General features: G+C 38.7%; 1 protein-coding gene across 1 annotated transcript in view; it reads left to right on the top strand.

The window, feature by feature from the left end:
- Positions 1-17,648, top strand: part of NSUN2 (NOP2/Sun RNA methyltransferase 2) — a 41,857-nt gene that overhangs the window by 5,263 nt on the left and 18,946 nt on the right. Inside the window, exons 5-12 of the mRNA XM_039329280.1 lie at positions 633-704; positions 1,566-1,650; positions 2,847-3,039; positions 3,530-3,604; positions 5,226-5,356; positions 7,492-7,565; positions 8,327-8,457; positions 9,315-9,411. Of these exons, the coding sequence (XP_039185214.1) occupies positions 633-704; positions 1,566-1,650; positions 2,847-3,039; positions 3,530-3,604; positions 5,226-5,356; positions 7,492-7,565; positions 8,327-8,457; positions 9,315-9,411 (858 nt within the window). The remainder of the gene's footprint in view (positions 1-632; positions 705-1,565; positions 1,651-2,846; positions 3,040-3,529; positions 3,605-5,225; positions 5,357-7,491; positions 7,566-8,326; positions 8,458-9,314; positions 9,412-17,648) is intronic.

The following is a 17,648-nucleotide window of genomic DNA, read 5'->3' as shown; positions in this document are numbered from 1 at the left end:
CTCACAGGGATGTTGTTATGGGAAAAATAGGAGAAAAATGTGTTGGATATATTCACTAGCTTGAGTTATTTGTAAAAATAACAAAGGTGGAATATAAATAAATATGAAATGAACAAAAATATTACATGCAAATTGAGGCATTTGAAAGGAATTTTCCACATCCTTCCTATTGTTCAAAGACTAACCGTTCAGCATTCAAAATACAAATTAATGATGCCAGTTACTCAGTGGATTGAAGACCTGATACTTGTAACTTATGAATTAGTTGTTCATAGGAGTTCATTATGTATGGATATTACAATGAAAAATGATCATATTTTATCTAAAATATTGCATACAACTTTATTTCTGCTCATTTTTATTTTAGTATCTCTACAAGTTGAGCTCATCTCTTAATCGTTTCGTGGAAACATCCATATAGTTTTCTTGGAAGTATATGGAAGTTTTAACCCCTTAGAGATTTTTTTTTAAATTGACGAGTCTAGTCTATAACTTTGGAATTTTTTGGAAGTTGCTCATTCAGGGATTATCTTAAATTTAAGATATTTAAGTAAATTAAGATTTATATTTTCTTCTGTGTCTATAAATATAAAATGAAAGTGGAATTGTGCACTGTATTTATTTTGTTTTAGGGGAATATTAGTCGTCAGGAAGCTGTCAGTATGATCCCTCCATTGCTTCTTAATATTCAGCCTCATCATAAGGTATTCTTGTATTATGATCTCTGAAATTATTTTGCAGAAAAAGCATAAAGGAACATACATATTGATACTTAATACTACACATTGATATTGAATATCTTTTCTAATTGGGTTAATCAAAATTCATTGTAAAAGAATATAATACAATGTAGCCTTCTCTGTTCTTTAAATATATAAAAATAAAATTTTACACTTGTCTTATCTTTTCCCTTATTTAACAGTTAATATGTTTCATTTTTATGTTTGTATTATCCATGGGTTGGAACACCTTCCACCTGACTTTTCCCCAACCTTTAATGTAAAAACACCTATTACTATCTTCCTATCTTGCTTTATGCTCCAAAAGACAGGAAAAAAATGTGGCCCAGAATCCCCCCCCCCTTCTTCTCACCTTCTTTCTTATTGTTGGCTTTTTCTGGGTTAGTATTAGGATGAGATCAAAGAAGAAAAAAAGCAGTGTTCCATACAGTTTCTAAACCAGGGGGTTCAGACACACATAATAATTCTAATCGGTCAAATTATTGGGTGGTCTCACAGTATTTTGGTCATTTTAAACATGGAAATATGTGGATTCTGCAAAGATATGTGCAGTAGGTGCTTTTAAAAACATATTTGAATTTCTGTGATTCTTTTTCTTGGAGATAATTATTTTCAGCTTTAATGACTAAATCAGAAGCCTGTACTGTAACTGAAAACTAATGTCTTGAAGAGTTTAATATTGACTTGCTAGATGCAAGATTCTTAATACTGTAAGTTTCCTTCCCAAATCTCTCTACAAATACTGTTATATATAAGCATATATGCTTCAAGTTTGTTAAATAATATCAATAACTCTCTTTCTGGTAAACATCTTAATCTTGATAGATTCTAGATATGTGTGCTGCACCTGGATCCAAGACTGCCCAACTTATTGAGATGCTTCATGCAGACATGAATGTTCCTTTTCCAGGTAAGTGAAGGAAAATTTTAATTCAGTAATCCAGATTGAAGTAGCATAAAAGTAGCTGTAATAAATATATTTTAATTATGGTGTTTTGAAAAGTGCAGTTAGGCTTACTAAATTGACTGTTGACTTCCTCTTAAAATCCCTTCATATTTCAACATTGATCTTGCACTCGAGTTAACTTATCATTATGTGAATAGGTGATTTACTCACCACTAATGTGAGTAAACAACATTTTAATAATGTTTACTCACATTACTAAAGCCAGGTGTGTGTTAGGGTGATATAAAGGGAGACTTAAAAAACATGTTAGATGATAAATGTTGTGGCTGTCTTTTTCTGCAATAAAAGACTGGTTGCTAGTCTTTATTCATAGAATTCACCTGCTATTCATACCTATCATATTGGGCATCCTGTCATATACATTTTAATAATATAAGAGTGTGTGCATGTGCTCATTGTTTTCATTACTTGTTTGTGCTAGATCTGATTTGTCATAAGAGAGAATGTCTTATTTTATGGATGGTTTGTCCACATGAAAGTACAAGATTTAGAAATTTGTTGATAAATTTTTGGTTTTCTCAAATTTTTTCCGTCACCATTTTCGGTGCATACACATTTTTCTGTAAATTCTGTTAGTAAATTCGTTTTATGATTTCTTGGTCCATTTTTTTTTCTATCCATATTACTATATTGATGCTCTCACTTTTTACCATTCGTATACTGTCTATTTCATTCGACTGGCAGCTGTATCACTGCTAGCACTCTTATACCCAGTGGAATAAAATGGTCCTAAATGTTTGGATATGGCCAGAAGTCTTTATACCTTGTACCTTTAGGTGTGTTTGGCTTCAGCTTGGCTGGCTTTCAGGAAAGCATTAAACTAAACTTTTTAAATTGGTGTTTTACATCTAGTTTTGAATATTGGATGAGCATCACTTTTGCTTTAAATTTGTTTTATAACCAAAGTTGCCAAAGTTTGTTCTATGCTAATTATTTTGTATCCTAGGTCCTCAGAAAAGACAGTATAACATGTTATAAATTAAAGGTAACTGTATAAAATAATTATGTTTTCTTGATTCCATGTAGTTAATATTTTGATCTTATACGGACTAATGATAATTGAAAAAAGTAATTCTTCCACTTCCCAAGTGATCATTCTCTTTTAACCAGAGGATTTTCCTTTTCTTTTTTTTCCCTAGAGGGATTTGTAATTGCAAATGATGTAGATAACAAACGTTGTTATCTGCTAGTTCATCAGGCAAAGCGGTTGAACAGTCCTTGCATTATGGTTATAAATCATGATGCCTCAAGTATCCCTAATATACAGATCAATACAAATGGGAAAAAAGAGATCCTCTTCTATGACAGAATATTGTGTGATGTTCCTTGCAGGTAAGTTAAACTATGTTAAACTTTAAGCCAGTAGGCTGTTTGTAGCATACTTTTCTAAAGCTAGTTGTTAAGACAGCAATATTTACATCAAGTTATAGCTTAAGAGGAAAATTGGTACAAAATATTCTATAAATGGTACAGGCAATCTTCATTTAACAATCGTTACTGGGTATTATGGTATTCTAAACATTTTAGAAATTACAGTTAACATTGATGTGAATTCTTTTATCTCTTAATCTTTAAAGATTTAAGTTATCATCAGAATGTTAATAACCCCTAATCATTGCTGTATAAATACTATTGTATGCATATAAATATCATTTGTGTTTTACACTATATAATAAAATAATATTAACTTTGAGAAATGCAACTTCTTAAAAATGCACTACTGTAATTTCAATGTGTTCGTATAAAAATGTTATATCGCAACTAGCTCAGAACGCGTAACTTTCATACTATCTTGGAATTAATGTGGAAATGTCTCTTTTAGTGGAGATGGAACCCTGAGAAAAAACATTGATATATGGAAAAAGTGGAGTACACATAATAGTTTGCAACTACATGGGTAGGAAAATATTTTATTATACATTTTTTTTCAATTTCTGGAATGAAATTAAGAATTTGATTAATGTCTTGACTTTTTTTTCTATATACATATTACCATTTTGTTCTGTTTGGAAAACTCCAGCCTTCGGATTGCATTGTGGCCAATTCTCCCCATGTATAGAAATTTTTAGTGTCAGGTCTCCATAGGTAAGTTGACATAAAAATATGCCTCATTTGCAGGAATTGCCAGACTCCCCTTTTTAAAGAAAAATATTCCAAGGTATGTACTTTGGATAGATTTCAATTTATTTTTATTTTTCTGATTCCCCATTTCACCCCAAAAGCCAGACACTTTATTCTAATATTTCTAAAGTGGTCATTTAAGCTATTGAATCCAATCTGCTACTCAGTGCAGCAATTCAAATTAGAGTCTATTTGCATATTTGGTAGATTACTCTCCAGTCTTTGTTTGGATGTATCCAGTTAAGGGAAGGCTGCCACTGCTCTAATTAGTTGTGCCCCCAAACTTCTCTTACTGCTATACATTTTGGTTTTTTAAAATTTAAATCCAGTGTACAGTGTCCCATACTCTTGATCATTTTCTGCATGACATATGTACTTTTAGGTATTCAAAGTGCTATAATTCCTCAGTTTTTTCTCAAGATTAAAAATGCCAGCCTCCTTCAGTCTTTTTTTAGAGAGCTGTTTCTTGGCCTTCATACTCTTATTGTTTCCATTTTGGCTGAATTCTTCTTAGCATGGTACCACAAACTGGACAGATTGCTTTAGATGAAGCCTGACCAACACAGGTTAAAGTGGAACATTTTACTTCTAATTATTTATAACTCTGCTTCTATTGATCCAGTCTAAAACTGCATTTGTCTTATTCTGCAGCCATATTACACTTAGATTCAGTTTGTAATATGTTGTTCCAAGATTTTTTACATGCTCTATACTTTATCCACTCTTTACCTGTGAATTTGATTTCTGTTTCCTAAGTGCATAATTTTATGTATCCATTATATTGCATACTTTTCATTTTGATATTCTAACTCCTTTCCCTATATGAGGGATGGACATTCTGAATGGCTGTATGTGACCCTTACATTACAGTGGAGAACGGGTTTAATTTCAGCAGGGGTTTAACAAATTGATTTAATTTTAGTGGCATGATTTGGAGTCATGGGTGAAATGAATGTGGCTTCTGTCCAAGAAATGTCCCTTTTCTATTTCCACCCTTTCAATCCCCCTTCCCAATAAAAAAAGATAAAAAAATCAAGCAAGATGGATTGTGAAATGCTTTATTGAAATCAACACATATACTTATATTTACTACAGAAGTTATCTACATATTAAAAATGAGATCATTTTAGCAAGGTTTGTTTCCTGATAATTCTCTATTTTTTTCTGATAGTTAGGAAAGTGTGTTCAATATACTTACAACCTGATTGGTTTTTTTTTATCTGCTCCAGAATCTTTTCATGCATTGATTTCAGAGTGAACAACCTGGTTCGGTTCTTAACCTGCTGCAGAAAATTAACAGGACATCTATAACATCAAGGATGCAAACAATATAATTAATTTCTAATTTCAGATTTCATGCCCTGATAATTAAGTGTTGAACAATATTTTCTATGCAGACTACAGCTAAGGATTGCAACTCGTGGAGTCGAACAGCTGGCAGAAGGAGGTAGAATGGTGTACTCTACCTGTTCATTGAATCCTATTGAAAATGAAGCTGTCATTGGTTCTCTGCTGGAAAAAAGTGAAGGTGTGTATAGTTTAAAAGGAAAAAAAAATTGGTATTTTAATTAGGTCAAAAAGAAAGTAAAACTTACTCTTTCGGCCAAACTTGCTGGGTAGCATGTTGATTGAAAATCTGGGTTAATATTTGTTATGTTGGAATTCTAATTTCAATCTAGGTGCTGCTGTCTCATCTTTTTAGAAATTATAGCTGATTAAATACAAGTGGCATGATGTTTCTTTTCTAGTCACAAATGAACCATGCTACCCCTGCAGGAACTGATTTACTTGATTTTTTTCATCCCAGATGTTTTTAAATGTCAGAACATAACCTATCATAGTTGCTAGCTGGTCTTCACTGTTTAAATCAGTGGTTCTCAACCTTTCTAATGCCGTGACCCCATAATACAGTTCCCCATGTTGTGGTGACCCTCAACCACTTATACATCACCGGGTGCCAGGGGCGTGGCCAAAGAGAAAGGGGAAAAATGGCGGACAGCCTTGTTTGGCGACCCCCGTGAAATGGTCGTTTGACCCCAAATGGGGTCCCGACCCACAGGTTGAGAACCACTGGTTTAAATGCTATTCAAATGTGTTATTAAAGAAGCTATATAGATTTGGTATGAAAACCTTATATCATGTTCACTTTCTGCCTCACCCTATTTTTTTGAGATAACATACGTACCAAGAATAGTTGTCAGTCCACAATGCTTGTTTGCTTCATGGGTGTGTTTAGGGAACCTTCATAATTTCAATATATTCTTTTTCTTGACACTTTGGGTTAAAGTTTTAAAGGTTGGTCAGAAGTATTTAACTTTTCAAGGCATACTAAAGATTTGAACTGAAACAATCAAGAAAAAGAATCAGGAAAGATGGGTAAAAAAATAAAGTTCAAATAAGCAAGGGATTTACAAATCCATGAAGGTTTTAATTTTCCAGTGAATCATTAATTAACTTTAACTGAATGTATTATATTATTTTAAAAGAAAAAACACTACAAAAGTTAGATAAAGTTTGCATTTCAGCAACCAGGATCAAAACAATATGAATCACTGAATGAGATTATGAGCTACAGTAAATTATATCCATATTACGAAAGGTAGATTCTGATTTTAAAATTGAGTCTAAGCATAAATGGTATAAATATTGTACATGATACAATCCATCAGTGATTAAAGACCAAAATTCAGCAAATATGGTGAATAAAAGGGAAAAAAAGCAGAAAAATCCCTGATACAATAAAGTAAAGGAAGCACCAATGGCTTCTAAAAGCCATAGCTATAGATAGGAATTTTGCAGCCTCACCTTCTAGAATTGATCACATAAAAGAAAAGCAGTAATCTCATATGCAAAGAAGCAATTAAAATTACTGACAATTACAGCTATGAATTTTAATCATCATTGAGTATTTAAGCATTTTAACAGCACATTGGTGCAGGGTCATCCTTCTTCACCTTTGCACAGAAAAGTGTGGCTTTTGCAGAATGTTAGTGTCTCTGCTAATTGTCATCCAAATAGGTAGTTTCCCGTTTGTGTCAGAATAAAGAGCCTCCTACAAGGAGCATGTAAGATACTAAATGAATAGCTAGCAGTGGGTTGTGTTGGGGGGGGGGGGAATTATGAGAAGTCCTGATTCTCTCTTTGAATATTTAAATCCCAATTCTCTGTTTCAGTTCAGCCAGTTTATCTAACCAAGGGAGAAAATGGCTAAGTCATTGTTAATTTGTCTCTTTAGGAAAAAACTATGCCTGTTTAGGAGAAGGGAAGTTTCCCCAAAGAGTTGTTACTGGCAGAATTGAGTCAACAGAATCTTAATTGAGCCCCAAAGAGGATGCAGACTAATTCTAACTATATTAAAATACATTATTTTCAAACTTACCTGCAAATTTAAGAGTGACAAGATATGCTTTTGGGGGCTTTTATAAGCAACTGTCTCTTGAGTTGACCAACTGGTAGGATTATGGCTAATCCTAACCTCAATCCATGTATTAAACTGTAACCTAAGAATTATTTGCAATATAAATTAAATTCATATCAGATTTACTTTGAAGATATGAAGTTATTCTAGATATTGAAAAATACTTTCACAGCTTGATTAGCCATTTTTCCAGTCAAGTGACTTTTCCAGTAAAATGCATATAATGTTGATTTGTTTTTTTAAAGGTGCCTTAGAACTTGCTGATGTCTCTTCTGAGTTGCCAGGTTTGAAAAGGCTGCCAGGCATCACAAAATGGAAGGTAATTTTAAAGAATTACATATTGTATTTAGGGATTTATATCAGATGTGAATAAACTAAATTTCCAAAAGTAAATAGCTTCATTATTTTTCCAGAATGAAATCATTGGCCTGAATTTCCTTTTTCAAATCTCATCGAGGTTTATTTGGAGCTCGAGCATGCTGTAAACATTTATGCTTCTGCTTAGGAGAGCCAGTTTGGTCTAGTGATTAAGGCTCCAGGCTAAAAAGGACACCATGAGTTCAAGTCCTGCCTTAGCCATGAAAGCCAGCTAGGTGACTTTGAGCCTGTCACTCCTCTCAGCCCAACTTATCTCACAGGGTTGATGTTGTGGGGAAAATAAGAGGAAGGTGTGTTGGATACGCTTGCTGTCTTGAGTTATTTGTAAAAATGATGCAGGAACCACATAAATAAAAATAAAAAAATTGTGACCTGCCCCCCAAAAGGAATGGGGACAGGGAAGGCCTTTGGTCTTTTATATAAATACTGTGGCGGGTGAAGAGAATGGGAAGCACCTCTTGGCTGGAGACCTTCTAGCAATAATACCACCAAGAGGGTATATTTTCTCAAGATATTTTTTCCCAGACCAGTTTAACCATATTACAAGGTAACCACTTTCTGTATAATTCATTGATGATCCTCAGGTGGTCAGTTGGCCCTTGTTACATTTCAGCGTTAAGTTTCATGAGAGAAAAGGAAGAGTGCCGCTTTGATGACCAGATTAATAGTAAGATTTGAAAGACATTGTATTTTCCCGCCTAGATAATGACCAAAGATGGTAATTGGTTTGAAGACTGGAAAGAAGTACCTTCTAGCAGGCATACACAGATCCGCCCCACAATGTTCCCTTTAAAAGATGAACAAAAATTGAAAGCATTACATTTGGAGCGCTGGTATGTAAAGTTGTCTTCATGTTTGTAAGATGGTGTTGAATTCAAGTTCACTTTAAGATTGCCACGTATGTTATGTGTCCAACTGGGAGATATGTACAGCTAAAAATTAAAATCTAGAGATATATTTTAAGGGTTTAATGAAGTCCTGCAGTATCAAGAACACTTATTTCCAAATTCTTTATTAATACTGCAAACAATTATCCGTATTAAACCATTTAACAACACAGTAATCAAAGATACAACGATAGCATATTTTATCCTTGGCAATACAGCATTTATCAATAGTATAATAATGTTAAAATTGATGAATAGGAAGTTGATATAATAGTAGTTTGGTCTCCTGGATACTCTGACTGAAGCAAAATACAAGAACACTGTACAGTTGTATACAATCAGTTTCTGTCTCCTCTGAATCATAAGGGCAAACTCATTCAGATGAGGGGATTTTGAGTTATCTCCTCAGTAGAATTGCTGGTAATTCATTATGCCATACCCAAAGGTACTTCCTCAGAGAACCTTAGTACCTTAGAGAAGATGAGAAATATTAATTATTTGATCAGCATTCACAGTGCCCTTGAAATCTAGGTTGTGCTATTCCAAGGAATACAGGTGCCATGCTTACTGAATGAAGCTGTTCTGGGATGGAAGAGGCCACAGTTCAGCTGTAATTGCTGTTTTAGACCCTGAGTCCTCTTTAATAAGATACATAACTAAAACAAGCAAAATAGTTGTACAAAATCATGCAAAAATTTGATAATATTTAATTTAACTAAAGTTTTTTTTAAACCATTTTCTGATCGCAGATTTAACTAGAGCTCAATATGCCTATTAATACAAAATCCATGTTGCTTCTCTAGTTTTAGAATTTTACCACATCATCAGAATACTGGAGGTTTCTTCATTGCTGTATTAATTAAAAAATCTCCTATGCCATGGAATAAGCGTCAGCCCAAGGTAATGTTTGGTATTATTAAAAACATTTTTCAGTATGTTTTAAAAGGACAAGATTTTAGAAACACCATGAAATAATTATGAATTTAGAACAGCATGTTTCACAGGAAACTGCTTTTGGAACTGGATTAAAGCTGAATATTGAGAGAGATGAGAAACTGTCTACTGAAAATTTATCTCAAGTAAATCCACTGGGCATTCTTGAGTCCTTGGATGTGTTTTTAAGCAAAAATAGACAGATTTAATCCAGAACCAAATATTATTCCCTTATCTAGTCAAGCTAGATTGTTAAGTCTTATACAAGGAATAAGGCTTTAAAAATGGTGATTCTGTTTCCAGAAAAGTAACTAGTACTTCAAATTGTTTATTTTTCTTCATGCAGAAACACATTGCTCTATTTAGAGTATTTTTCCGCGTGGAGGGCATCCCTGGTTCATATTTTCTCCTTCCCGTTATTATAATTTACATTTGTTTTATATGGAAGTGCTATTTCATAATTATTTATCTAAACAATAATTTGTCAAAGGTTGTTGGTTTTTTTGCTTGTGTTGCAGCAAAAGAGCAAAGGAACCTATGGCATCTTAAAGGCTAAGAGGTTAATTATGACCTAGACTTTTGCAGGTCTGAGTTCATTTCATCAGATAGTTGTCGATTTCAGGAAAATGGGATTTGGCGAAAGGTTAAACTTGCAATGTAATTAGTAAAGTAACAAGGAAATAGAAATGATTTTAAGTTTAAAAAAACAATATCCAGACAATTGAGAGTTTGAATGTGTGCAGAATACCATTCACAATAGCAATGCTGATTATTGTGTTATCAGCAAACACTATTGTTTTGAAGGATTTCTTGCACTAGTTTTGCATACATTTCACTATAATTAAATCATTGTTTACTATGAAGATGTTGCTATATATCAAAAGTGGAACCTACTTATGCTAGGAAGAGAAATGATTTGGTCTTTGTAAATACTGCAAAAGCTGTATGCCAAATACTTTTTTCTTCCAGGTCAGAGTTGAGTTTAAGCTGATCTAAATAACTACAGTCAGGCCTTTTCTTCTGATATTGGCTCTCCATAAATAAACAATACATTGTGTCAGAAGTGAATTTGAATTTCCGTGCAGTAATCATGACATGCTGGAGACCCAGATTTGGCCCTACAAAACAAAACTCTTCTGTTAGCTTATTAGAAGAAGTATATCTGAGTATTACTGCACAGTCAAACCACCAGTCAATTGTAGTAGTACTGAGCTGTCCTTAGAGAATATGCCCTCTTTGATGTTAGCTGACTGGTGACAGCTGCAGAGAAAGAAAGGCTGCTTTGAAGCTTCCATCAAAACAGAAGCATACTGAAAATATGGAAGGCCAAGGGTACCCTTTCAACAAAGTACTTCTGTGCTTGAGAGCAACTGGATGCCATAAAGAGGGTACAAAACAGAAATTAGCACTCTTCTTGACAGCAGTTGGGAGAGGTGCCCTTGATGTGTATCATAGGAAAGGGAAGCAAATGTAAAGCCCTATTGCAGAAACTTGTGGCCTGCTGTGTGTTGTGAATAGACTTATGAATAGTTTGTCTTCAGATCACACATAGAAAAAGTCAGTCTTTGCCACTGACTTTGGTGTGCTGACTGAATCCTTGCTCAACTCAAATTGCTTTGGGCATAAACAACAGAATGCAAGAATGTGGCCCCGTTCCTGGATCAGCAGATCCTGCTTACAATCAGGCATGTCCTAGTTTCCTTCAGATTGAATTGTTACAATGCACTCTACATGAGACAGTCCTTGAAAGTATCTGGAAGCTTCAGCTGACACAGAGTGCAACAGCATGGACAGTAATATGCATTTCTAGAACGGTACATGTTATCCCTCTGCAAGGTGCATTAGTTACCAGTTTGCCTCCACATCCAATTCAAGATGCTGGTTTGATCTATTATGACAGAACGTCCTAACCGTGCTTCACGAAAGCCAGGAAACAGGAACGTTGCAGTATTCAACAAGCTTTATTCACTACGTTGAAAACTGCAACGTTCCTATTTCCTGGCTTTCGTGAAGCACGGTTAGGACGTTCTGTCATTAAGTTAGCACTGGAAAGAAGCTCCATTCATTGCCCTAAATACATTACTCCATCACACCCAGACTACACACCCTAATTAACGGTTGATTAATCAATTAGATTCCACCCGTAGCATTCCCCATACCTGCCTCGTGATAAGCCTCCACCCTGACTACGCCCCAATCCAGCTAGCACTTATGTTCTTCCCTCCTGGAACAACTTTAAAATGGAACCTAAATCGTTGGAAATATTGCGCCCAACGAACATGTTTGGGAGCTAATCTCCTCGGTGTTTGGAGGACTGTTAAATTCTTGTGGTCTGTCCACACCTCGAAGGGATGCTGTGCGCCCTCCAACAAATGGCACCATGTGGACAGGGCCCATTTCACAGCAAACGCCTCCTTTTCCCACACCGCCCAGCTTACAATACAGGCGAGCGTCTAACAATTTTTTCAGCACAGTGCGTACCAACTTTACATGCTCCTCCAGTGTTTGGGAATAAATGAGTATATCGTCCAGATATACCAGCACACCCCGGTACAAATGTTCGTGCAAAACTTCGTTAATAAGCTGCATAAATACAGCTGGGGCCCCTTGCAACCCGAAAGGCATCATTTAAATTGATAGCTGCCCAGCGGGCAATTAAACGCTGCAGTATTCAACAAGCTTTATTCACTATGTTGAAAACTGCAACGTTCCTGTTTCCTGGCTTTCGTGAAGCACGGTTAGGATGTTCTGTCATTAAGTTAGCACTGGAAAGAAGCTCCATTCATTGCCCTAAATACATTACTCCACCACACCCAGACTACACATCCTAATTAACGGTTGATTAGTCAATTAGATTCCACCCGTAGCATTCCCCATATCTGCCTCGTGATAAGCCTCCACCCTGACTACGCTCCAATCCAGCTAGCACTTATGTTCAAACCTACATTGAATCCATGCGTTACATTCACGCCGTTCTCATTCCTAACATCCCCATACCTGCCTCCTGATAAGCCTCCACCCTGACTAATGTTATCCAGTTTTGGGCTCTCAGGGAACTGGAGACATGTTTAGATAGCCCCACTGCTGAGCTAGCTATGCTTATTTTCTCTTTCCCCAGGCTTTTTTGTTTATATAATATTTATTGTTAATGTATAAAAGATTTTTATGTCCTTTATATTTGTGATTTTATATGTGGTTTTACCCTTTAGGCATGCTGCCCAGAGTTGCTTTCAGTGAGATGGGTGGCTATACATACATACATACATACATACATACATACATACATACATACATACTATAAAATTTGGATTGCTAACAAAGAATTAAGGGAGAATGGGATAGCTATTTCGAGTTTCTTAACTCTCTTCAGCCACACTTACCCTTCTGAGATTCGAGCCTGGACTGTGTGCATGTTAGGCAGCTGTATTTACCTCTAGGCCACAGGCTCCTTCTCACTTTGTCGGCTGTATCAGGGAGGGAAGAGACAGGGGAAGGAAATTTACCTTGAGTGTTTCTTGATGCACCCTGTCGGCCCAAATATGGGAGAAAGAAATCTTCCTTTCTTTTTCTTTTTTTCTTTCTTTTGCCTGTATCAGCTTCTTTCTTTTTCTTTTTTTTTCTTTTGCCTGTATCAGCTCAATCTAGAGCCATCCACAGGCAGCAGTCACAACTGCGACACCATTTATATTATGAAATTTAGATTGCAATCCAAATCCGAATCTCAGAAGGGTATGTCTGGTTGAAAAGAGCTAAAGAGTTCGAAATAGCTATTCCAGTTCTCCCTTAATTCTTTGCTAGCAATCCAAATTTTAGAAATGTACATGATGTCACAGTTGTGACTGCTGCCTGTGGATGGCTCTAGTTTGAGCTGATACAAGGCAAAAGATTTCTCTCTCCCATATTTGGGTCAACAGGGTGTAACATACAGCATTCTAGATAACTCCTCCCCTGTTTCTTCCCTCCCTAACACAGCTGGCAAAAGTGAGACAGAGCCTGTGGCCTAGAGGTTTAATACAGCTGACTAACATGCAGGCAGCCCAGGTTCGAATCTCAGAAGGGTATGTCTGGTTGAAAAGAGCTAAAGAGTTCGAAATAGCTATTCCAGTTCTCCCTTAATTCTTTGCTAGCAATCCAAATTTTAGAAATGTATATGATGTCACAGTTGTGACTGCTGCCTGTGGATGGCTCTAGTTTGAGCTGATACGAGGCAAAAGATTTCTCTCTCCCATATTTGGGTCAACAGGGTGTAACATACAGCATTCTAGATAACTCCTCCCCTGTTTCTTCCCTCCCTAACACAGCTGGCAAAAGTGAGACAGAGCCTGTGGCCTAGAGGTTTAATACAGCTGCCTAACATGCAGACAGCCCAGGTTCGACTCTCAGAAGGGTATGTCTGGTTGAAAAGAGCTAAAGAGTTCGAAATAGCTATTCCAGTTCTCCCTTAATTCTTTGCTAGCAATCCAAATTTTAGAAATGTACATGATGTCACAGTTGTGACTGCTGCCTGTGGAGGAGCCGAGGTGGCGCAGCAGTTAGAGTGCAGTACTGCAGGCCACTTTAGCTGACTGTGTTCAGCAGGTCAGCGGTTCAAATCTCACTGGCTCAAGGTTGACTCAGCCTTCCATCCTTCCGGGGTAGGTAAAATGAGGACCCAGATTGTTGGGGGCAATGTAAATATATATATATACATTGCTTACTGGTGTACACCGCTTAGAGAGTGCTTGCACTTAAAGCGGTATATAAGTCTCATAAATAAATAAATAAATAAACAGGGTATAACATACAGCATTCTAGATAACTCCTCCCCTGTTTCTTCCCTCCCTAACACAGCTGGCAAAAGTGAGACAGAGCCTGTGGCCTAGAGGTTTAATACAGCTGCCTAACATGCAGACAGCCCAGGTTCGAATCTCAGAAGGGTATGTCTGGTTGAAAAGAGCTAAAGAGTTCGAAATAGCTATTCCAGTTCTCCCTTAATTCTTTGCTAGCAATCCAAATTTTAGAAATGTATATGATGTCACAGTTGTGACTGCTGCCTGTGGATGGCTCTAGTTTGAGCTGATACGAGGCAAAAGATTTCTCTCTCCCATATTTGGGTCAACAGGGTGTAACGTACAGCATTCTAGATAACTCCTCCCCTGTTTCTTCCCTCCCTAACACAGCTGGCAAAAGTGAGACAGTCTATGGCCTAGACAGCGGTTCTCAACCTATGGGTCGCGACCCCATTTGGGGTCGATCGACCATTTCACGGGGGTCGCCAAACCCTGCTGTCCGCCATTTTTTTTCCCTTTTCTAACTGTTCTACTTCCTTATTTGGCTATATAGAAAGTGCCGTTCCTGCCTCCCTCCTCCTTGCGCATGCGCAGCTTTTTTCTATTTAAAGTTAGGAAGTTTTGGTTTCGGAGCACGTGGAGGAAAGCAATACAGAGGACAAGCAAGAGAGAGCAAGCAGCGGAAAGCAAGAGAGAAAACAACTCAAAACAGTAAGTTTCCTCTCTGGCCTGCTGCTGAGCTTCCTCTGCTTGGCAGAGGAATATATGTACTGTATTTTCCGGCGTATACGGGTACTCTCTAATTATTTCAGTGGAGTTTAAGTTTGTAGTTCGTTTTGTCAAAGTTAAATAAATGAATCAAAAATTCTTGCATACTTATCTCTCTAAGCGTCAAGGATCGCAAAGCAACATGAGCCCCAAATTACTTTTGTGCATCAATTTCTCATTATTTCCCATTGTGCCAAGGCAAGGGGTTTTTTTTTGCATCGTATCGTAGAAATCCCCTCATTTTCCCTGCTGCCCAGCCGCTTCTCTCTTTGTTCCGGCCTCTCCCCTCATCGCCTGCTGCGCTCTCCAGACTACTGTTTTGGGCTCGTCTCGCTACCACCCCCTCCCTCACTTCTGAGTGCCTCCGGAGCCGACCCTCCCCTCTGCCCGCTGCCCTGGTCAAGTCCCTTCGCGCGCTCCACTCACCACTCGCTTCTGTCCATTCAGAGCTGTTGGCACTCTGCTCCTCGTAGCCACCGATGCCGCCTCCTCGCCATGCCCCAGCGCGGCGCTCCTGCTGGCGCACGCTCCACTCCCCACTCGGCTTTAGGCGTCCTTCATCCCCGAGGCGCACGCCAAACGCACCACAAGGATCGAGTCTCTCGACCTCGACCTACCAGCAGGAGCGCTGCGCTGGGACATGGTGAAGCGGCGGCGGCTATGAGGAGCAGAGCGCAAACAGTGCTGAATGGAGAGAAACACTTCTCTCAATTCAGCGCTGTTTGTGCTCTGCTCCTAGCCGCCGCCGACGCCTCCTCGGCATGTCCCAGCGTGGCGCTCCTGCTGGTAGGTCGAGCTCGAGAGACTCGATCCTTGTGGTGCGTTTGGCATGCGCCTCGGGGATGGAGGACGCCTAAAGCCAGACACGGAGTGAGGAAAGTGGGGTCAGGATGATCTGGAAGCTGAGGCAGGCAGGAGCCATGGAAGTGCAGTCGGTATCTGAGCCGTCAGTGGCAGCGGTGGCGGGGGCAGTGGCCCCCGGCACCAGTGCTCTCCCTTTGGAACCGGCAAAGGATACGGACCGCCAGCTGCGTCTTCGCCTCTGTGTCCTCAACCGAGCAGGATTACGTGGGCACCCTGCGTTTCCTGCAGTCGGTAAACACCGGGGCTCCGGAGGGTATGCCTGGACCCCAGAAAGGGGAGGGAGTCACTGGGGCGGGCGAAAGATTGCGTCAAGGAAGAGGAAGGGCGGCTGTGCATCTGCTGTGGCGATGGGACCCGCGGCGGCCACTTGGCGGCCACACCCACTCGGTAGACATGCCCACTTGGTGGCCACACCCACTTGGCGGCCACACCCACTCGGTGGCCACGCCCCTGGGGTCACCACAACATGGGGAGCTGTATTATGGGGTCACGGCATTAGAAAGGTTGAGAACCACTGGCCTAGAGGTTTAATACAGTTGCCTAACATGCAGACAGCCCAGGTTCGAATCTCAGAAAGGTATGTCTGGTTGAAAAGAGCTAAAGAGTTCGAAATAGCTATTCCAGTTCTCCCTTAATTCTTTGCTAGCAATCCAAATTTTAGAAATGTATATGATGTCACAGTTGTGACTGCTGCCTGTGGATGGCTCTAGTTTGAGCTGATACGAGGCAAAAGATTTCTCTCTCCCATATTTGGGTCAACAGGGTGTAACATACGCATTCTAGATAACTCCTCCCCTGTTTCTTCCCTCCCTAACACAGCTGGCAAAAGTGAGACAGAGCCTGTGGCCTAGAGGTTTAATACAGCTGCCTAACATGCAGACAGCCCAGGTTCGAATCTCAGAAGGGTATGTCTGGTTGAAAAGAGCTAAAGAGTTCGAAATAGCTATTCCAGTTCTCCCTTAATTCTTTGCTAGCAATCCAAATTTTAGAAATGTATATGATGTCACAGTTGTGACTGCTGCCTGTGGATGGCTCTAGTTTGAGCTGATACGAGGCAAAAGATTTCTCTCTCCCATATTTGGGTCAACAGGGTGTAACATACAGCATTCTAGATAACTCCTCCCCTGTTTCTTCCCTCCCTAACACAGCTGGCAAAAGTGAGACAGAGCCTGTGGCCTAGAGGTTTAATACAGCTGTCTAACATGCAGGCAGCCCAGGTTCGAATCTCAGAAGGGTATGTCTGGTTGAAAAGAGCTAAAGAGTTCGAAATAGCTATTCCAGTTCTCCCTTAATTCTTTGCTAGCAATCCAAATTTTAGAAATGTACATGATGTCACAGTTGTGACTGCTGCCTGTGGAGGAGCCGAGGTGGCGCAGCAGTTAGAGTGCAGTACTGCAGGCCACTTTAGCTGACTGTGTTCAGCAGGTCAGCGGTTCAAATCTCACCGGCTCAAGGTTGACTCAGCCTTCCATCCTTCCGGGGTAGGTAAAATGAGGACCCAGATTGTTGGGGGCAATGTAAATATATATATACATTGCTTACTGGTGTACACCGCTTAGAGAGTGCTTGCACTTAAAGCGGTATATAAGTCTCATAAATAAATAAATAAATAAACAGGGTATAACATACAGCATTCTAGATAACTCCTCCCCTGTTTCTTCCCTCCCTAACACAGCTGGCAAAAGTGAGACAGAGCCTGTGGCCTAGAGGTTAATACAGCTGCCTAACATGCAGACAGCCCAGGTTCGAATCTCAGAAGGGTATGTCTGGTTGAAAAGAGCTAAAGAGTTCGAAATAGCTATT

The sequence above is a fragment of the Crotalus tigris genome, unplaced genomic scaffold (genome assembly GCF_016545835.1).
Source record: "Crotalus tigris isolate CLP2741 ecotype Arizona unplaced genomic scaffold, ASM1654583v1 scf7180000024391.5723578, whole genome shotgun sequence".
Taxonomy (NCBI): domain Eukaryota; kingdom Metazoa; phylum Chordata; class Lepidosauria; order Squamata; family Viperidae; genus Crotalus; species Crotalus tigris.
This window is presented reverse-complemented; position numbering and strand designations above follow the sequence as displayed.